The 22,924-nt window shown below is 44.0% G+C and overlaps 1 protein-coding gene across 4 annotated transcripts in view; it reads right to left on the minus strand.

Annotated features, from left to right (window-relative positions):
• PRMT2 (protein arginine methyltransferase 2) overlaps positions 1-22,150 on the minus strand; it is a 38,618-nt gene extending 16,468 nt beyond the window's left edge. For 3 of the 4 annotated variants that reach the window (XM_089910074.1, XM_089910073.1, XM_089910075.1), the window contains exons 1-6: positions 22,041-22,150; positions 20,701-20,797; positions 14,727-14,834; positions 13,881-14,063; positions 9,504-9,665; positions 8,431-8,595 (exon numbers count right to left, since the gene is read on the minus strand). In XM_089910074.1, coding sequence (XP_089766200.1) covers positions 8,431-8,595; positions 9,504-9,665; positions 13,881-14,063; positions 14,727-14,834; positions 20,701-20,739 — 657 coding nt within the window. In that variant the 5' untranslated portion in view covers positions 20,740-20,797; positions 22,041-22,150. The remainder of the gene's footprint in view (positions 1-8,430; positions 8,596-9,503; positions 9,666-13,880; positions 14,064-14,726; positions 14,835-20,700; positions 20,798-22,040) is intronic. The other variant, XM_022596823.3, reaches the window with a different exon arrangement.
• Between the last annotated feature and the right edge of the window lie 774 nt (positions 22,151-22,924).

The raw sequence follows: 22,924 nt of genomic DNA on the forward strand, positions 1-22,924 counted from the left end.
GAGAGAAATAGACAGCAATCCAATAACTGTAGGGGACTTTAATAGCCAATTTTCAACAATGGATAAGTCATCCAGGCAGAAAATCATAAGGCGACACTTGACTTAAACTACACATTAGACCAGATGGATTAACAGACCTGTACAACATTTCAGGCAACAGCAGCAGAGTATATACATTTTCTCAAGAACTCAAGGAACATTCTCCAGGATAGGTCATATGTTAAACCACAAAACAAGTCTTAATAAATTTAAGAAGACTGAAATCATATCAAACATCTTTTCTCATAGCAATGGTATGAAACTAGAAATCAATTACAAGAAGAAAACTGGAAAATTCACAAATATGTGGAGATTAAACAACATGCTCCCAAACAACCAATGGGTCAAAGAAGAATTCAAAAGGGAAATCAAAAAATATCTTGAGACACACAAAAATGGAAATACAACACACCAAAACTTATGGGATGCAGCAAAAGCAGTTCTAAGAGGGAAGTTTACAGTAATACTGCCTACATTAAGAAAAAACGAATATCTCAAATAAGCAAATCTAACTTTGCACCTCAAGGAACTAGAAAAAGAAGAACAAATTAGCCCAAAGTTAGTAGAAGGAAGGAAATAAATGAGATAGATACTAACAAGACAACAGAAAAGATCAACGAGTTTCCTTTTTTAAAAGATAAACAAAATAGACAAATCTTTAGCTAGACTTACCAAGAAGAGGACTGAAATATATAAAATTTTAAATGAAACAGGAGCTATTATAACTGATATCATACAAAGGATCATAAGAGACAGTATGAATAATTATATGCCAACAAATTGGATAACCTAGAAGAAATTGATAAATTCCTAGAAACACAGAGCCTACCAAGAATAAATCATGAAGATACAAGAAATCTGAACAGACCAATTACTATTAGGAGATTGAATCAGTAATCAAAAACCTCCCAACAAACAAAAGTCCAGGACCAAACTGCTTCACTGACAAATTCCACCAAAAGTTTAAAGAATTCATACCTAACCTTCTCAAATTCTTCCAAAAACAGAAGAGGAGGGAACTCTTCCAAACTCATTTCTCATTCTACAAGAGGCCAGCATTACCCTGATACCTAAGCCAGACAAGAACACTACAAGAAAAGAAAATCACAGGCCAATATCCCTAATGAACATAGTTGGAAAATCCTCAATACAATATTAGCAAATCAATTCAACAATACATTAGGGGGAAAGGTCGGGGGAGGGTATGAATTGGGAGGTTGGGATTGGCATATGCTCGCTACTAAATGTAAAACAGACAATCAACAAGAACCTACTGTACAGCACAGGGAACTCTACTCAATACTCTGTAATAACCTACATGGGAAAGAATTTGAAAAAGAATAGATATATGAATATGTATAACTAAGTCACTTTGCTGTACACCTGAAACTAACACAACATTGTTAATTAACTATACTCTAATATAAAATTAAAAATTAAAAAAAAAAACATTGAAAGGATCACACACCATAATCAAGTGGGATTTATTCCTGGGATGCAGGGATGGTTCAACTTAGCAAATCCATAAATGTAATATGCCACATTAACAAAATGAAGAATAAAAATCATATGATCATCTCAATATATGCAGAAAAAGCATTTGATAAAATTCAACTACCTACCATTATAAAACCTCTCAAAAAACTGGGTATAGGTGGGACATACCACAACATAATAAAGGCCATATATGACAAGCCCACATCTAACATCATACTCAATGGTGAAAAGCTAAAAGCTTTTCCTCTAAGATCAGGAACAAGACAAGGATGCCGCTCTTACCACTTTTATTCAACACAGTCCTAAAAGTCCCAGCACAGCTATTTGGAAAGAAAAAGAAAGAAAAGGCATCCAAATTGGACAGGAAGAAGTAAAAATGTCTCCATTTGAAGATGACATGACACTATATATAGAAAACCCTAAAGACTCCACCAAAAAACTGTTAGAACTAATAAACAAAATTAGTAAAGTTGCAGGATACAAAATCAGCAAAAATCAGTTGCATTTCTATACACCAACAATAAACTATCAGAAAGAGAAATTAAGAAAACAATCCCATTTATAATTATATCAAAAAAAAAAAACCTAGGAATAAATTTAACCAAGGAGGTGAAAGATCTGTACATTGAAAACTAAAAGATACTAATGAAAGAAATTGAAGGAGACACAAACAAACGGAAAGATATCCCGTGTTCGCGGATAGGAAGAATCAGTATTGTTTAAATGTTCATACTACCCGAAGAAAGCTACAGATACAATGCAATCACTATCAAAATTTCAATGGCATTTTTCACAGAAATAGAAAAAACAATCCTAAAATTTGTATGGAACCACAAAAGACCCCAAATAACCACAGCAATCTTGATAAAGAAGAACAAAGCTAGAGGCATCACACTTCCTGATTTCAAACTAGAGTAATCAAAACTGTATGGAATTGGCATAAAAACAGACACATAGATCAATGGAACAGAATGGAGAGCCTAGAAATTAACCCATACATATGAGGTCAACAAATTTTCAACAAATAAGCCAAGAACACACAATGGGGAAAAGATAATCTCTTCAAAACAGTGCTGGGAAAACTTGATAACCACTTGCATAAGAATGAAAGCTCCTTGAGACACTGGTCTTGCCAATAATTTTACGGATTAGACACCAAAAGCAAAGGCAACAAAAGCAAAAATAAGTAAGAAGGACTACATTGAACTAAAAAGCTTCCACACAGCAAAGGAAACCATCAACAAAATGAAAAGATATACTATAGAATTGGATAAAATGTCTGTAAACCACCTATCTAATAAGGGATTAATATGCAAAATATATAAAGAACTCATACAACTCAATAGCAAAAATAATAACAAAAACAACCCAATTTAAACTGGGCAAAGACCCTGAATAGATATTTTTCCAAAGAAGACATATAAATGGCCAATAAGTACATGAAAAAGTGCTCAATGTCACTAATCATCAGGGAAATGCAAATCAAAACCACAATGAGATATCACCTCACACCTGTTAGGATATGTATTATCAAAAAGATAAGCAGTAACAAAAGCTGGCGAGGATGTGGAGAAAAGGGAAACTCTGTACACAGTTAGTGGGACAGACACAGTGGAGCTCCTCAAAAAATTAAAGATAGAACTACCATATGATCCAGCAATTCCACATCTGGGTTTATATCTAAAGGAAATGAAACCATTGTCTCAAAGAGATACCTATACTCCCATGTTCACTGCAGCATTATCACAATAACCAAGATATGGAAAGAACCTATCCATTGACAGAGGAATAGATGAGGAAAATGTGATTTTATATATTCACACACACAATGGAGTATTATTCAGCCATGAAAAAGAAAGAAATCTTGCCATTTGCAACAACATGGATGAACCTAGAAGGCATTCTGCTAAGTGAAAGAAGCTGGACAAATACTTCATGGTATCATTCATATGTGGAATCTAAAAAAAATCTGAACTCAGAGAAACAGTAGGAAAGTGGTTGCCAGGGGCTGTGGGGGTGAAGGAAATAGGGAGAGTCTGGTAATCGGGCACAAGCTTTCAGTAACGAGGTGAACAAGGTCTGAGGATCCGCTGTATACCATAGTGACCACAGTTGATAATACTGTGCTGTGTAACTGAAATTTGCTAAGAGAGTAGAACTTAAGTATTCTCACTTTAAAAATAAAGGTAAATATGTGAAGTGACAGATGTATTAATTAGCTCAATGGGGGCAATTCATTGACAATGTATACAGATATCAAATCATCATTCTGTACACTTAAATACCTTACAATTTTGTCAGTTATACCTTAATAAAAGTGAAAATAGATAAAAGAAGTGAGCTTCAGGAGAGAGGAATTTAAAAACTGAGAATTTTTAAAACTTGGAAATGGGCTGTTAAGTGAATATCCCATCAATTTATGAAAACATATATATTTTTTAATTGGGGTATAGTTGCTTCACCACGTTGTGACGGTTTCTGCAAAGTGAACCAGCCATATGTACACACATATCCTCTCCTTTTGGGATTTCTTTCCCATTTAGCTCACCACAGAGCACCAAGCAGAGTTCCCTGTGCTATACAGCGGGTTCTCATTAGTTATCTATTTTATACATAGTAGTATATATATGTCAGTCCCAATCTCCCAATTCATCCCACCCCCCACTTCCCCCCTTGGTCTCCATATGTTTGTTCTCTATGTCTGTGTCTCTATTTCTGCTTTGCAAATAAGTTCATCTGTACCATTTTTCTAGATTCCACATATGTGCATTAATATATGATGTTTATTTTTCTCTTTCTGACTTACTTCACTCTGTATGACAGTCTCTAGGTCCATCCACATATCTATAAATGACCCAATTTGGTTCCTTTCTATGGCTGAATAATATTCTATTCTATATATGTACCACATCTTCTTTATCCATTCATCTGTCGATGGACATGTAGGTCACTTCCATGTCCTGGCTATTGTAAATAGTGCTGCAGTGAACAGGGAACCCTCTTGCACTGTTAGTGGGAATGTAAATTGATACAGCCACTATGGAGAACAGTATGGAGGTTCCTTAAAAAACTAAACATAGAACTACCATACAACCCAGCCATCCCACTACTGGACATATACCCTGTGAAAATATGTATCTTAAGTTTACTTTTATCAAAGCAAGTTCATGTCAGGCTCTAAACCAACATATGTGTGAGCACTGAATTAATTCACTCTTAATTCATGCTGATTAAACTGCCTACCTTTAGCTGCTTAAAACCACACACACACACACACACACACACACACACAAACAAAAAAGCAGAAAAAGAGAAGAAGAAAACAACAAAGAACAAGGGCAACAAATAGAAAATGGTAATAAATACTGTAGATATCAATCCAACTATATCAATAATCACTTTGAATGCCAATGGTCTAAATACACCAATTAAAAGAGAGACTGTCACAGTGGATCAAACAACAAGAAACAATTATACGTGGTCTATAAGAACCCACTTTAAATATACAGTTATAGATTAAAAGTAAATGGATGGGGGACGTGGTCCAGTGGTTAGGACTCTGCACTTCCACTGCAGGGGGCACAGGTTCCATCCCCGGTTAGGGAACTAAAATCCCACATACTGTGCGTTGCAGCTCAAAAGAAACAAACAAAAAAGTAAATGGATGGAGAAAGATTTACCATGTAAACACTAATCAAAAGAAAGCAGAAGTAGCTATGTTAATTTCAGACAGAGCAGACTTCAAAGTAAGGAAAGTGATCAGGGATAGTGAGGGGCATTACACAATGATAAAGGGACAGCTCTCCAAGAAGACATAGCAATCTTTAATGTGTACGCACCTAACAACAGAGCATCAAACTGCATGAGCAGAAAAGTGATAGAACTGCAAAGACCAACAGATCAATCCACTGTCATAGTTGGAGACTTTGACAACACTTTCCCAGAAAGGGACAGAGCCAGCAGGCAGAGAACCAGTAAGGACATAGTTGAACTGACCACCACCATCAATCATCAGGATATAATTGACATTTATAGACTACTTCATCTAACAACAGCAGGATACGCATTCTTTTCAAGCTCACACGGAACATTCGCCAAGGGAGACCACATTCCGGGACAAGAACAAACCTTAACGAATTTAAAAGAACAGAAATCATACAGTGTCTTCTCTCAGACCACAGTGGAAGTAACCTAGAAATCAGTAACAGAAAGATAACTGTAAAATTCAAAATACTTGGAGATTAAACACACTTCTAAATAACAAGGGGTCAAAAAAGAAATCATAACAGAAATTGTTCAAGTATTTTGAATTTTGTCAAATTTTTGTGCATTAACTGGTAGTCATGTGATTTTTCTTCTTTAGATTATTAATAGTCAATTACATTGAATGACTTTAATATACTGAACCAGCCTTGAATTCTGAATATAATCTCTCCTCTGTTGCAGTGTGGTATTCATCTTATGTATTGCTCAATTCAATTTGCTATGATTTTCAAGGATTTTTTACATCAATGTTCCTGAGTGCTACTGGTCTGTAGTTTTCATTTTTTGTACTAACTTTGGTTTTGGTATTAGTGTAATGCTGGTCTCATAAAATTAATCAAATATTTTATAGTTTCTCTATGTGCTTTGTTCTTAGAAAGATCTTCCCATTCCAACATCAGATATATTTTTAGTGATTGTTTCATGTTTCTTTCCTTAAAAAAAAAGCTTAACTCTATAACCCATCTGGAATTTATTTCAGCATATGGTATGAGGAGGAATCTAATCATTTTCTCCAAAATAATCAATTGCTTCGGCCCCATCTTTGAATGATTATATAGCTGTACCTCACTGATTAGAAACCTCTTATTATTATAAACTAAATACACGTATATTTGGGGTTTTTCCCCAACTTTCTACATGTCAGCAGCAGAGTAGGAAGATGGGAGGGAGACTGGGGACCTGAGGTCTGAGAACAGGCAGTGGACAGGAGGGGAGATGCCAGGGAGGCAAAAAAGCACAGAAGAGGGGCAGCCACAGGGGACGGAGGGTTCTGTGTGGGACACGGTATGGTCCAGCTGATGGATTTGTGATACTGCCGGACTCACAGCCCTGTCTCCACGTCTGCCACTTGGCCCACAACGGCCACCACCGCCACACGGCCCCTCCCGGTCTGCACAAAACCACCAGGCCCTCCAGTTCCACGTGGTCAGGCACTTCGCCCTGAGCCACTCGGTACCCCAGGCTGTCCTCACTGTCCTGCCGCCACAGTCCTCACTGTCCCTCTGACCATACCTTCTGCAATGGACAGGCGGGGACCAGACTGCCGCGGGCTTTCTCCACCCCTTCGTTGCACGTGCTCCGCTCCGGCTGCCCCCCATGACCACGCCCCCTACCGGCCCAGCCACGCCCCCTCCGCGGACCCGGCACCTGCCGGTGAACAGGCCTCCCCAACCCCGCTGGCCCACCCCTCCGCCCCGCTCCAGCCCTTTCCTCAGCTGCCCCCTCGGCCGCCCCCAGTGGCCTCTGCTGTGCGTGCAAGGCCCCTCCCCCGCACGCCCCAGGGGTCCCTGCACCGTCCCCCCTCTGCTCCGCAAGCCTCACTGTGCCCTGCAGTCCTGGGGCCTCCGCATCATGACCCCTACCCCACTCCTTCCAAGTCCTGGACGCCGCTGGCTGGCTACCTGACACACGCACATCCGGGGAGGCAGAGAGCCCGAGTCCAGCCTCCCCCGCTGGACACATGCAGTCCCTACCCCAGCCCACACCACTGGGCTTCAGGCACATAGGGGCAAGGACACCGAATCCCAGGTTTCTGCGCCCCGCCCCCTCTCCACCCCCCTCACCCCTCCCCTCCTCCCTCTTCCCCCTCCCCGCCCCCCACCCCTCCTCTCTGTCTCCACATAACCCCTCCCAGGGGCAGAAACCTGGGATTCTAGGCAGCCAGGCTTCCCCGACCCGCACTGCGCCAAAGGACACATCACCGCAGCCGGGCTCTCTGTGTCCCCACCACCCCAAGGTGCTCAATAACATTTACCGAAAGAACGCTAGCGTTCTGGGGGCAAAGGCTAATGCCCACTTCATGGATTAAAGGTGTAGCAAGTCCCTTTTTCCCGTGCATCATCTTGGGAATCCACAGCTGTTATTAACAAAATTCTATCGTGGACGTTGAGTCTACTTACACTCTATCTCCAGACAACACAATTTCAACGAGGCTAAAGGCCCAATGTCATTTACTATCGTTTTCATCTTCGCGATCTGTAAGAAGTTAGGGCCGGCATTCTTGTTATTCATACAAGTTACTCACTTACTATTTGAATGGATTTCTTGCTGGAAACCCTGGTGGTGCTCTCCTCCCCTTCCCCCAGATGTCATTTTTCTGGGTTTTGACAGAGACTAAACTTCAGACTGCTGAGCCAGAAAGGGGGGTGGGCTGAGGGTCTGAGGAGACCCGCAGGCCCGGCTTCCACCCACCTCTCACTTACCCTCGGAGCACAGAGAGTTCGTAAGCAGGGTGGGTGGGCAGAACCAGAAAACACTCCACCCCGACCCACGTGAGACTGGGGAGAGAATGTGGGAGAGCCTGGGCCTCGAGCTGGTCACAGATGCAAATCAGGAGCTGCAGAAAAAGACTCTGCTGCATTCAAAAGCCACGCATCAAGCACCGGCTATTCGCAGGTTCCCAAAGAGAACAGAGCTTATGTAAGTCACTCATGAGAAAGTCACATTCACTTTGATCTAGATTTCCCATAAAGGCATTTTTTTACTCAGTTAAATATTCAAGACATTGAGCCAATGTTCACTCAAGAAATCAACTACACAGCACCTTAGGAAAAAGGTCAAAATGAATCATGATTTATGAAGATTCCAGAGCCCAGAGCAGCTGCCCCAGCAGTGCCCGCTGCCCCTTACCAGCAGGCAGGTCCCCATCCACTCGGACACCAGCACGTCCACCTTCTCCGGCAGCAGCACGTCCTCCACCTTCTGCTGGAACACGGTGATGATGTCAGCGAAGCCGTTCTGCATGACCAGCTGCCCTGTGTGCTGGGCCATCTCACTGGCCTCCACCGCGTACACCTGCACGTGACAGAAGCACCATCCGTGCGCGCCCCAGCCCCAGACCGCGGCCCGCTGTCCATTCCCCCAAGCCTGAGTCTCCTCGGCTGAGTCAGAACCAGCAACAGAAGGCAGGCGGCGTGCTGGACGGCGGACGGCCATGCTGTGCCACCTCCACCTGACGGAGCCCTGGGAGGACCTGCCTCTACTCGTAACTCCACTTTCTGCCTAAACGCAGACACAGGGCTGCAGGTGGACAGAAGCCTCTGCACCCATGTGGGCCGCCCACCCCAGAGCCCCAGGTTCCAACACACGCAGCGACACACTCGGTACCCGACACAGGAGGTTCTTGGCACTCAAGTGAACAGTCAGACTTTTAGGGTAGCAGCGGCTAACTACAAATCCAGATTCTCAGGAGGTCCTGAACGCTACCTCCTGGTCCTGGCAGGGTCTGGACTCAGACGGTCACTGCCCTGCGGTTGCACCTGTGAGCTAGGAACCTCATCCACCTGTGCTGGGGCCGTCGAGAGGCGGCACCTCTCCTTGGCCCGGATGGACTTTAACAGGAGGAGGACAGGAGCCCAGCAGGAGACCCAGAGAGTGGTCCACCCTGTCCCTGCCAAGGGTCACTTTCGGCGGGGGAGGACACGGGATGGTGGTCTACACAAGCAGCCCAGCCCAGACACGTGGACGCACGTGTCTCCTTGCGTGACTGAAATAAGTTTCACAAACACAGCCCACCAGCTGCAACTCACTGGGATATTTTCAATTCTGTCCTATTCACTGTGCTGTCTGCGACTCATTAAACCCACGTCGCAGCCTCTGGCGGGCTCAGCCTACAAGAACGCGCCGCCGGTTTCACCTACGAGGCGGGCGCTTCACCAAGACCCGGCTTCGAAGTTGTGAAAGAGCTGCTGCCTCCTACTCACTGCTCTAGGCTGAGCATGATGTGCACAGAAGAGGCTGATGATCCCAGTTCCGCAGCCGACATCCAGAATCACTTTATCTTTCAGGGATTCTTTATTCTGCAGGATAACGTTGTGGTACTTAGTCGTTCGTGGCTGGTCTGCCAACATCTCCAAGTGAAGTTTCTAGAGGAAATACACATGAAGGGAGGGTCATTGCCTGCAGCTGGAGCTCTGGCTTAAGGCTGAGGGTTAGAGCCTGACCTACCCGCTCGGCCCCACCACCCCACACCTAAACTACGAGTGACAGCGTTTAAAAAATAAAAGTCCAAAATATGCAGCAGACACAAGTCAGAGTAGACAGTGAAGGAATGACAGGGAAGCTTCCGGAACCCTCCCCGCTCAGCGCGCTGCACCGCCCCAACAGCCAGGCGAGCGGAGGGGCAGGTGTGGACCACGGAGACGCCGGCGGAGGAACGGCCACGTTGCCGTCCAGACGCAACGTGGCCACGATCCGCCCAGAGCGAACGGCCAAGACTGGGGGAGGCTGCGGGAGGCGCACGCCCCCGCCGCGTCCTCTCCGAGCGGGGCCCTCCAAGGCCCTTCACGTGACCCCCCCTCGCTGCCTGGGGACAGCAGGAGCCTCAGCGCTGGAGGGAGGAGCGACCCCGCCGGCGCTCGGGCCTGAGCGCAGGTCCCCAGCTGCACTGCGGGCGGGACTTCCAACCTGAGGACACACTCCACGGGAATCGGCCGGTCCCCAGGGAGGCAGAGCAAGGCTCCTCCAGACAGTCTGGGGCCACAGAGGCTGCTGGAGCCCCGGCTGCCAGCGAGGCGGCACCCCCAGCACCCGTCCCCACGCCCCACGCCATGGAGACCCAGCTCAAGCGGCACCACGCACAGGGGGACAGGCGGCCCGGTCCCCCAGACCAGGTCAGCACCAACAGGAGGCCTGCACGGGCCTCGCGGGCCCCATGGCTCCTCGGAGACGGACAAAGGGAGGCCACCGGGGTGGACGGAGTTGACACCCAGCTGTCCTGCCTTGCGGGGCCACCTGACGCGGAGTCAGAAGCAGGATGCGGAGGCCCCAGGGGAGGAGGCCGGCATGGCTGCATTCGCCTCAGACACGATACACTTCAGAGCGAAGAGCATCAGGTCGTCACACGACAGGGATCACTTCAGCAAGAGGACATAATAATTCTAAATATTCTTGTACCTAATAACAGAGCTTCGAAGTACACAAAGCAAAAGCCAGTAAAACTGCAACAAGAAACAGACAAATTCTTAGTTATAGTCAGAGCCTTCGACACCCTTCTCTCAGCAACTGACAGAAGCAGAAAATCAGAAAAGACAGAGACGTGAACAACAACTTTCAGCCAACTTAATCCAACTGATAGAACACTTCACCCAGCCATTTACAATAATACACAAAAATATCTAGGAACAGATTTACCTAGAAAGGTACACAGCCCTGTATGATCAAAACCTTAAAACTCCGACACATCACACAAGGCTTAAGAAATGAGAAAAGTCATCACAGAGATGTCACTTCTCCGTAAATTAATGCATGTTTTCCATGTAACACATCAGAATGCCAGACAACTGGATGGCGTGGAGTTAGGAGCACAACAAAACGATAATAAAACTAGTTTCGTTGCAGCAAAAATAGAAATGAGACTTTTCTGATAAACAAGAACAATAAGCAACAATGAACAGGCTGGGGAAACAGCATACACAGGCCTGAAAGAGTTAAGCCATCTTAGTTATTCTTTAGCTGTTACTACTAACAAACACTGGTAGCTAGACTTGTCCTTCACAAAGCTAAACAAAGTTAATTACTCTGATTCCACATGAATCGTACCCTGCACCTGGCATTTACTCGACGCATTCACTTGTAGCAAATCACTCCTCCTAGTAGCTGTTTACATTTCAGAAAGAAGGTCGCAGGCCGATAACCCAGAGATGAATGGACCCAATTACCAGGCTGCCTGACGCCAGCAGTGACTGTTTTAAAATACTGCAAGAAGAAGAAGAATGCAAGACCTTCACCACTTTGATCCTATCACTTATCCTGGACTGTGAGTTCTACCTACCAGACCCCCTGTAATTCCCCAGAACAGGGGGGCACAGTTCTTCAGGCGCTAGCCTGCTGGGTCTTCCCTTTGCCTGGCAAAGAAAATATTTCTTATCCTCCAAATCTCTGTCTCTTTATTTCTATTCGGCATCGGTGCACAGGGAGCCAAAATTTGCTGGCAACAGTTTCAAAAAAATAAACAGACGAGGCCATGAAAATGCTAAAAATTAGGAGAACTGCTAGAGGCCTAGCTCTTCCAATCATTGAAAAGCATCTGGACCTGCAGAAGAAATAACCAGATAAATGACACAGAACAGAGATTCCCAAAACAGACCCTAACAATTTGACATATGATAAATGAGCGTTTCACATTATGCAGAAAAGGAAGATTAACCAAAAGCTGGAACAGCTGTATATTTGTGGGGAAATTAAGTTGGAATTTTACCTTATTCTTTACAAGTAAATTCCGGATTGATTTAAATATTTCATTGTTAAAAAAATGCAATCACAAAAGTTCTAAAAGAAAGCATGGATATTTATAATCTCGGAGTGAAGGCCTTGAAAATAGGACACAAACGCAGAAGCTACAAAGAAAAGAAGGACAAATTAGACCATATAAAGATAAAAAGTTCCATGGGGGAAAAACAGCAGCAAATGGTCAGTGTGATAGATATAAATACAAGCTAAACTGCCTATTTAACATATAAATTGACAGAAATCAAACGAAAAATGGGCAAATTATATGAAAGTTTATCAAAAAATAAGAAATACAAAAGGCCAATAAGATATGAAAGAAGATCAATCTCACTTTAAAAAATGGAAATCAAAACCGAGATACATATTTCACCTTTAAGACTGGAAATCTTTTTTCACTCTGAAGACTTGTGGTGGTGAAATACACCTTCTATGCTGTTGGTATCTTTCTGGCCGTCAACTTGGCAAGATCCACCCAAGTAAAAAACACATACATACACCCTTCAAATTTACCCAGTGGAAATTCCAGCAAAGGTTTAGCAGGATTTATGTAGGAGGACATCCATTACAGCATTGCTTGCTGTGATGAAAACTAAATATGATCCTTTTCAAATCAACACGATACTCCACAGCTGTTGTAAAGAACAGACGTTCAAAACAGTACAGCTGCGTGAGAAGAGCAAGGTGAAAAACAGTGTGTGTGAAACTATTCCTCTTCTATAAATTTAAAAGAAAACAGATGCAGCTTAGGTTTGGAAGAAGCATAAGCGCTGTTGCTGAAAGAAATCTCAAGGAGCAGAGTGAGGAGACAGACTTCAGATTATCACTATGTCTTTCTTAGTAGATGGAAACCTCTAAATATGTACACACATCAGTGGTTTTTCATTTCCTTTAACATTTTGAATTGTCAAATATGACATACCTACAAAAAAGTACACTAAAAAGTACTTTAGAGTTTACTTAACATAGTTACATTCCAAACACTCTTGTACCCACACCAGAACCCTGCCAGTACCCCTGAGCATCTCACCCGGCCTTGCCAAACATAGAACACCCCCTTACCAGTAACCCCCAAACAGATTCTCAGGGGAATCAGGTCCCTGATCTCTAGAGCTCCACAACTTATATATACATTCATAGGCAACACCTTTTAACGCTGCCTTATAACTTATATAACTGAATCAAACATAAGGTATTCTTTGATGTCTTCCTTCTTTCACTCAACATTGTATTTGCAACGTTCATCATGCATTTAGTTTTATTTAGTTTAAAATATAAACAGGGTTGTCTGGACCACAGGACTTTGGGTCTTTATTCACATTGGAAAAAAAACAAACTAATAAGCTAGTTATTTATAGGTATTACTGTTGATTTATATAATTTTTTTGTATTTCATTTTTAATGTAAAAGTTATTACTTTATTTTTTAAATACTGAGAAAGGTTCATAACTCCACTGCTTAAACAATATCTCTAAACCAGTGGTCTGCACATTACAGCCCGTGGGCCAGTCCAGCCCTCCACCTGCTTTTATATGGCCTACAAGCTAAGAATGGCTTTTACATTTTTAAACGTTTTTAAAAATCAAAAGAAGAATATGACACATGAAAATCATATGGAAGTCAAATTTCAGTGTCTATGGATAAAGTTTTATTGGAACGCAGCCCTGCTCACTTGAAATTTTGTACAGCTGCCTCAGCATGTGGATGGCAGGGCTGTGCAGCTAAGGTGAAGAAAACATCTGTGGGCCCTGCTCTGAATGATGAGTAGAAGCCCAGAAATTATTTTTAAACTTAGAACCTAAAACTAGCGAGAAGCTAGCGCCAGCTGGCTGGGCGGGCAAGGGAGGCAGTACCAGGGTCCCGTAGCTGCCGAAGTACTCCTCGTCCTGCCACGAGTCCTCGGGGCCCCAGTCCTCCAGATGCTTCCCCAGGTGGTTCGCAGGGATGTATCCGCAGCAGCCGGCACGCTCACCCCACCACCAGTCAGCGGTGGTTTGTCTCAGGATGAGAATTTTTTCTCCTCTCGAAAAGCTGAGCTATAAAAACATACAGAGAAATGAAAATTAAAGAAAAACCTGCAGTTCGTATTTCCGTGATAAATCCCCCATCACTGGGGCCCAAATCACAGCAATTTCGTAAAGGAGTCAATGGGTAAATGCATCAACTGACAAGATATGAAAATGATACCAGGATTTTAAGATTTTTGTGGAATATCTACACGAAACAAAAGCACACCTTAATTGATATTTTTAAAAAAAAAAGATTAAACATTTTCAAACAGTGTAAATTTCTTAGAACAAAATTTCTAACAGCCTCTTCACCGTAACTCAGCTAGGTGGTAGCTGATTCGGTTACTGGAGGCTTATGCTAAGAAATTCCTATTACAAAGTAAACAATGCTACATTCAAGTAGATATTTTTATTTACACCCAATTTTTCATTAATTAGAATAGGTTCTAAGTAAGGGTTTCAAAGCAGAAACTGAAGCAGGTACCTCCACCCCCAGTTCCTCACCCGGGAATCCTTCACATCAGGCTTGGGACCCGAATTTGTTAGGCTGGGAGGGTCACCCACAGGTCTCCTGTGGCAGTGAAGTATCTGAATACTTCTTTATTTAAATCTGCCATGGCTTCTGCAAATTTTACATCTAATCCTGCCCCTGAACATGCTGAATCCACAAAGCATAACCCACATGGCTACCTGCGTCTCATCGGTGGCAGAATAGTCTGCGATGGCCACGAACTCCTCGGGGTGCACACTACCCTGGAGGTTCCCCTCCTCGCCCTGCACGGCGGGGTCCTCTCCCTCCTGTTCAAAGCAAGGGAGAAAGGGAGGTGACTGTGGGGCTGCCCTTCCTCTCCTCCCTTCTCTCTGCCTGTCTCTCCATCTGTCTCACTCCACCTGTTTCTGTCTCTCTCTCCGCCTCTGTCCTCTCCATCTGTCTCTCTGTCTCCGTCTGTTTGTCTCTGTCCCTCTCCATCTGTCTCTGCTGTCTCTGACTCTCTGTCTCCATCACCATCTCCGTCTCTGTCTCTGTCCCTCTCCATCTCTGTCTCCGGCTCTGTCTCTCTCCATCTCTGTCCCTCTCCATCTGTCTCTGTCTCTGCTGTCTCTGTCTCTGTCTCCATCTCCATCTCCGTCTCTGTCTCTATCCCTCTCCATCTCTGTCTCCGTCTCTGTCTGTCTCTGCCTCTCTGTATCTCTGTCTCTGCCTCTGTTTCTACCTCTTTCTCCGCCTCTGTCCCTCTCCGTCTCTGTCTCTGTCTCTGCCTCTCTCTCTGTCTCCATCTCCATCTCCATCTCTGTCCCTCTCCATCTCTGTCTCCATCTCTGTTTCTGTCTCTCTCCACCTCTGCCTCTCTGTCTCTGTCTGTCTCTCTTGGCTCCAGGTTATTAGGATGGTTTCAAATCAAGATTCACATGACCACGTTTTCATCCTACAAACACTTGGGGTCGTCTCCACCAGCAGAATGAAAGGATCTCACCCTTCCTCCACCTTGACTTTAGTCTCTAGTACAAAATGACTCGCATCCGTAAGTGAACGTCAGAGAAAGAACAGGAGGCACCGTGAGTGACCACTTAGTGACTGACCCCATCAGCAGCAACGCTCTGAAGGTGGTGACCGGCCCAGGAGAAAGCAGCCCTGTCTGGGTGTCAGACCCGAGGGCAGAGCTGGGCGGCCGTGCTGAGGGCGGACAGGGGGCAGGGCGCAGCCCTCGGGGCGCACTGCTGCTCAGGACTCGGAGAGCGCGCCCTGGGTCTCGGGTCTTCGCTGCACGCGGCCCGCCTCCTTTTGTGTCCAAACGGGTCTCCCTGGAGGCCACCCCAGAGGCGGCAGGGCCCCAGCTCGCGATCCAGTTCACTGCAGCAACCCCGCCCGGACATACGTTTAAACAGATTTTCCTAAACGTAACCATCATTCATGTTCATTTTAGAAAATGTGTGGAAGAACAAGAGCACAAAGAGGAAAATTAAAACTAAGTGTGAGCTTTGCTCACTGGTCAGAGATCAATGACGGTAACATGCAACCATTACAGCACTTCAAGCTTTCTTCACGTGCACAGGCAATACCTCCTTATATGGTGTTTACCGGGATCATAAAGTTCTGCCTCACGACATATTTTGCACTTATTAAATTCTGAACATTTTTCCCCATCATTAAATACACTTCTAAGCACATTTTCAGTATCTCATAGTATTCTATTCCATGAATTATTGTAACTTATTTATCAAATCGCCTATAAACATTTAAACTGTTTTCAGTTTTGACTAGTATAAAGTATGTTAAGGTGAACTTTAATATGAATCGGTCTGTCCCTGATAGTTTTCTTAGGACAAATTCCTGAATATGACACTGAGGGTCAAGGTCTTTTACGGCTTTGACACCACCACCCGATGCCTTCCGTGGGGCGGCCGCTCGAGCTCCTGCACGCGAGGACATAGCCTCGTGAGTTCCCCGCGCCTGATCAATAGAGGATGTTCATCACTGCAGCCTCTGCCAGTCTGAAGGCGAGAAATTACCTCTTGGTTACCTCCATTTGCCTTCCTTTGATTATTAGTGATCAAACATGATTTTACCTATACACTGGTCGTCTTTTTTATTTTAATAGTCACCTGTTTGTATCCTTTGCACATTTTCCTATCACAGTAACGCGATTCGTTTCTGCTCACCCTCGTCCTGTGCGGCTCCACCCGCGCTGTCTGTCACCGGCCCCCCACACCCCCGACCCTCATGGTTGCCTGGTGTACATGGAGAGGGAGGAGGGTCCCCACACCTCCCGTGCTCGTGTCACACGTGCGCACACACAACTTTTTTCTTTTGACATCGCTTTTTTTTTTTTGCGGTACACGGGCCTCTCACTGTTGTGGCCTCTCCCGTTGCGGAGCACAGGCTCCGGACACCCAGGTCCAGCGGCCATGGCTCACGGGCCCAGCCGCTCCGCAGCACGTGGGATCTTCCCGGACCGGGGCACAAACCCGTGTCCCCTGCATCGGCCGGCGGACTCTCAACCACTGTGCCACCAGGGAAGCCCTGACATGGCTTTTTGTAAAAGATACCAGACAGTTTAAAAAATTTTTTCTTTTTCACTCACACAATAACTTGTGGCAAACTCCCCACCTGCAGAACTCTACATAACATACGTATATATGTTACGTACGTACACATGTACATACATAACATATGGCTACATAACATTCCACAGCGGGGATTCTGCCTGAGCTTTAAGTCATCTTCGACTGATGGACTTGCTCTGGATGTCCAGTCTTCTACCGCCACAACGTCTGTGCACATTTATCCTGACATGATGACATTTTATCTCTATGAGATAGAGTGACAGGGCTGAAACATAAACATAGTTTTCACTCAAACATTTGTCAGATTCTTTCCATAAAGGATGCGGCACTTCACACTTCAGCAGCAGTGCATGGAGTAACCGTCTTTAATTTTTGCCAGAGGAATAGGTGTAAAGACTCCAGAAAAGGTAAACATGTGGGGAAACACTATTACTTATACTTTATAAAAAAGACTTTTGATAGTATAGAGAAACAATAATAATTTATTGTGGGGTTTATAGCATATATAGAAGTAAAATATGTTACAAAAACAGCACAAAAATAGCGGCTGGTAAATGGAACTAATTTAGAGGATTCTTGTGAAGTGGTCAAAAAAAAAAAGACTAGAATAGGTTAAGGATGCATATCATAATTTCTCGGGTAACCATCAGAATAATATTGGGGTGGCCAAGAAGCTTGTTCAGGTTTTTCCATAACATCTTCAGAAAAACGCAAGCAAACTTTCTGGCCAGCCCAAAAAGGTACAGCTAAAAAGTCAACAGAGGAAATAACATGGAATTACAGAGAATGTTTTATTAATCTAAACGAAGGCAAGAATGGAGAAAGGTAGAAAGGAAGAATTGTGACAAACAGAAAACAAACAGCAAGATGTTAGGCTCATGTTAGACTTATGTTACATGTTAATGGACTGAATACTCCAATTAAATGGCAAATATTATCCGACAGGAAAATAAAAGACATAACTATAAGCTCTTTACAAGAGGAACACTTTAAATATATGGAGTTAGTTTGGCTGAAAATATAGGTATATATGTGTCTGTGTGCCACGCAAACACTAAGACAAAGTAGATGCAAGGCAAGAAGTATTAATAGGTAAAAAGAGACTTCATAAAAATAAAAGGGTCAACTAATCTAGAAAACAAAAACTAACCTAAACATATGCACCAAATAACAGAGATTCAAAATATATGAAGCAAAAAGAGATAGATCCAAAAGGAAATAACAAAAAAAACAGACAAATCCACAGTCACTGTGGAGATTTTTGAAACTCATCTCTCTCAGTAATTGATAGAACAAATGGACAAAACATCAAACAGGATATAGATTTGAGCAATACTAATAACCCATTTGACAGTGAAGACATTGAACACTACACCCAACAACTGCAGAATAACTTAGTCTCTGCAAGTGCACATGGAACATCCACCAAATAACCCTTACGATGAGACCATGAAGCAGGCCTGAATAAATTTCCAAAGATTGAAATGTTATATTTTCTGACCAAACATAATCAAACCAAAATTAAATAACAAAAATATAAAATTTCCCACGTTTGGAAATTAAGCAACACACTTCTGAATAGCCCGGAAAATTTCTAATTTCCATTGTGATATATTAGAAAGTATTTTAAGTGAACAATAATGAAAATACAATGCATTTAAATGTGTGAGGTGCAGCTAAAGCAGTGAATAGAGGAAAAGTTACAGATTTAAAGATATATATATATATATACACACACACACACACACACACACACACACACAAATATATATGAAAAGAAAGGTTTAAAATCAGTGATCCAAGCTTCCATCTCAGGGTGCTATGAAAAGAGAAAATTAAACCCAAATACAATAGAATAAAGGAAATAAAAGCAGAAATCAATGAAATAGAACACAGATGGACAAAGAGAAAATTAACAAAGGTTTCTTTGAAAACATAAAATTGATAACATCCTAAAAAGATAAAACGCAAACTGTGACTATCAGGCATCTCTTCTGTGATGAAGAATGTTATTACCAGGATGAACACAAATACTATTGAAATACTACCATGACTCATAAATAACCAGGAAAACTAAAATCACAAGATACCATTTCTAACCCACAGACTGACCAAAATTAAAAAGCCTGATGTTCTCAAGTGTTAGCAAGCACTTTGGGCTCCTGGCACACCTGTGAACTTGGTAAACCACCTGGGAGAACAATTGCTCATTATCTAGTAAAACTGAAAATATGCAATCCCTTCCATCCTACAATGCCATTATTGGGTAAATACCCTGGAGCACATGTGCACAAAGAGACACATTGAAGGATGTTCACTGCAGCACTGTTTGAAATAGAGAAAAACTGGAAGCAATGTAAGTGTCCAACAAAAGGGAAAGAGATAAAATGTAGTATATATCTAGCGTACAACAGTAAGACTGAACAGACCTACATACCTACCTGTGAATGTGATACATTTCATATAAGGAACACACTACAGGGACCATCCTTCAGGACTAAACCAGCTGTACCCATACATTAAAGACAAATCCCTCAAAAGTAACGTAGGTGGAAAAGGCAGGCTGCAGAGCACACACAGACTATGACACCACTTAGGTAAATTCTAAAAAGCACACAGAAACAATATCATATGCTGCTCCAAGATGCCTACTTAAGGTATAAAAGTATAAAAGATGGTGCAGAAGCACAAATATCAATTCATAATTCATAGGAGTGTTTGCACTTGAGACAGAGGAAGAAGAATGGGACTGGGGTTGGGGAACAAACTTTATTTATGTTTTTTTATTCATATATATACTTATATTCTGAAGTAAATATAACAAAATGTTAGCAAGTTTCCACTTCTGTGTAATATGTATTGATACTTGATGTCTGCGATGTTATTCTGTAAATGTTCCAGTAGTTTTTAAATTTCTCAAAAGAAAATTAAGAGATCCATGAAATTAAAACTTTTATGATTAATTTTAATCATATTTTAAAAATCATATTTTCATAATTTTAAGAAACAGATTAATGAAATGATCCAACTATAAATAAAATTTCTATATATAAAAACCCAAATGAATTTAGAACAATAATTAGAATGTAAAGAGAAAAAAATGTTAAAATTGACATCACAGACATGAAAATGTTTTTTAAAAAACATCATTTATTAGAGTATTCTGGTTCTTAATTTTACATAATTGACATTCCTTTAAATTTAAGGTGACTTTTTTTTTACTGTTAACTTCAATGAAACTATATGTGTGTCCCAGGCAGATAAACAGTATGAATATATAAATCTTTTCTAATGTCCAACTTGTCTCTAACATATTATGTCTGGGATGTTTTTAAACAACGAAAAAAAAAATGTGCTTTCTTCACCAGCTCAGGTGCCAAAAATGGAACCCTAGATTCCTGGGAAGTGTTTGCAGTGCCCATTTCAGAATGTCATGTGTGACCTTTACACACTGTGCATTTCCTTTATTTAAGCATCCCCTGGTTAGTGGCCACCCTCTAAGGTCCAAGGAAAATGCCATCACTCTGGGCTGAGCTCCACTCTCTGTAATGGTCCTGGTCTTTAAATACAAGTTCTCACACAGCAGAACTGAAATTACCTGCAACTCACTTCTGGGGCAGTCACCTGGTGTTGCCATAATTCCTTTGGGATCTGCACATAGCTGCTGCTTTAATGTTTCATTTTCCCCTCCATTTCTATTTTAAAAAGAGAATGAGAAAATGCTTGTTATGTTGCATAATAATTAAGTCCACATAACTTCTAAAGTCCACGAAAAAGGTCCTCTACCAAATGGAAATAAATGTAAAGAATGTAAAGAATGAACAGAAATGAAATTTATAAACACAATTCTTACAAAATCAATTGAAAGCATTTAAAATTTATGAACTCCAAACAGTGTATATTTTCATCACTAGCCTGCAAGGTGTTAACTTTTTCATTGGCCAAAGACTGTTAGTTTCTGTTAGATCACTGGGTTGAATTAAAACAATAAATTGATGTCAATTCCTTCCTTGGGGCCCTGACTACTTTAACTCCAATTAGAATTTCCTATCTGGGGCTTTAAAGTGTTTCCACTAACAGGAACCAAGGTCTGCATCTCTCAGAGGCTTTTCTTCTCATTCTCAATCTTATTTTTCCAGTGACAGTGTAACCCATACTACGCTCTGAGATGGATGTGTGCTTTTTTCAATTATACAGCAATTCTTTGTTTAAAATAAGGGCTTCACTTTATCAATCAAGACCCAATACTTCTTTGGGTGACGTTTGTAATTATAAATACTAATACACATGCATTGCATTTTCGCTGGAAACACTGCACTGGGGCCAGAATGGGGCTGGGCCGGTGGGAGGGCGGGGCCGGGTTGACGGATGGGGCCAGGGTGGGCGGGGCGGGATAATGGGGCGGGGCCTGGATGGGGCGGAGCTCGGTTGAGGGGCGGGGCAGGGTTGGGGGAGAGGGCCAAGGATCCTGAAGGGCAGGTGGCCAACGGGGTGGGGAGAGAAACAGGGGAAGAGAGAATGAAGGGAGGGGCAGGGCGTGACGCGTGAGCAGAATGGGTAGTGAGGGAACGGAATGTGACCTGCTCTCTGAGAGGGTGGGAGATCGGCCCGGAAGCCAAAGGCCGACTGGATGTGGGCGTGGCACTGGGGCGGGGCTAGGGGAAAGGGCGGGGCACTGTGGGCGTGGTTGGGGAGATAGCGGGGCTGCGGGGCGATGGGTGTGGCGCCGTAGGCGTGCTCGGAAGGAGGGCGTGGCCCTGGCGGGGGCGGGGCCCCAAGCTCGAGGTCAGCACAGAGGCGGGAAGGCGCGGAGAAATCTCCATAGGGGGCGGCGGCCTCGGACCGCCCGCTGACGCACACTTCGGGCGAGGACCCCTCACCTGGCATGTCCTGCCCTACGCGCGTTCCAGCCGCCCGAGCTGCCCACGGGAAACCTACCTCAGCCGCGCTTCTCCGCTGAGGTTGGCGTCCACACCTCCGACACGGAAGGGCAGCCAGCACCCACCAAGAACCCGAGCCGCCGCCCTCAGCCCGCGCAGGCGCAATGTACGCAGGCTGCCCGCGTAGAAAGCCCCGCCCTGGAACCGGCTTCGCGCGCATGCGCCGCCGTACACGCCCCGCTGTCCGGAGAGGGGAGCCAACGCCCTGGACTGCGCAGGCGCAGTGCGCTCGGGGGCATCCCGGCGAAGACCAGGTCCTGGACCGAGCGCCCAGTGCAGGCGCGCCTCGCGGATCCCGCCTTCGGCCGTTGCGCGAGCCCGGGCGCTGTGCTCCAAGCGTGCGGGCTCGGGCTTGCGTCCCCGGGCGCTGGGGGCAGCCCGGGGAGGGGGCGGGGTGGCGGCGCAGGCGACGGGGAGCGGGAGCCATCCTGGTCTGGGGGTCAGAAACCCGCTATGAATGACAGAAGCGGCTGATTTCCGGAGCAGGACCCGCCTTCTTGTGCTTTTCTTGTAGTAATTAAGTTAACCTTCCCAACCACACTGTGAAGTGTGAACCTTGTGTCGTTCTTTCCAGTTGACAAATGGAAGCAGAGTGATTTTTTAGTTATAAACTTCCGAGAGGAAGTTTGGGATTTAAAGAAAAACAATAACGTTATTGGCCACTGCTATGTGGTGGCCTAATGGGGGTGGGGCAGGTGGTGGCTGGAGCCAGAAAGGTAGGAGAAGGTGGTCAAAATCCTAGAGAAAGTAGGGTGGCGGGTGCCAGGGCCTGCGAGAGCGGAAAATAGGGAGACGATGTGAATGGGTGTAGGGTTTCAGTTTCACAGGATGATGAGAATTAACGGGGATGAATGCTGGCGATTGTTGCACAGCAATGTGAGC

This window comes from Delphinapterus leucas, chromosome 4, assembly GCF_059928025.1.
Source record: "Delphinapterus leucas isolate spDelLeu-1000000601 "Yukka" chromosome 4, BTC_Dleu_Yukka2, whole genome shotgun sequence".
Classification (NCBI taxonomy): Eukaryota; Metazoa; Chordata; class Mammalia; order Artiodactyla; family Monodontidae; genus Delphinapterus; species Delphinapterus leucas.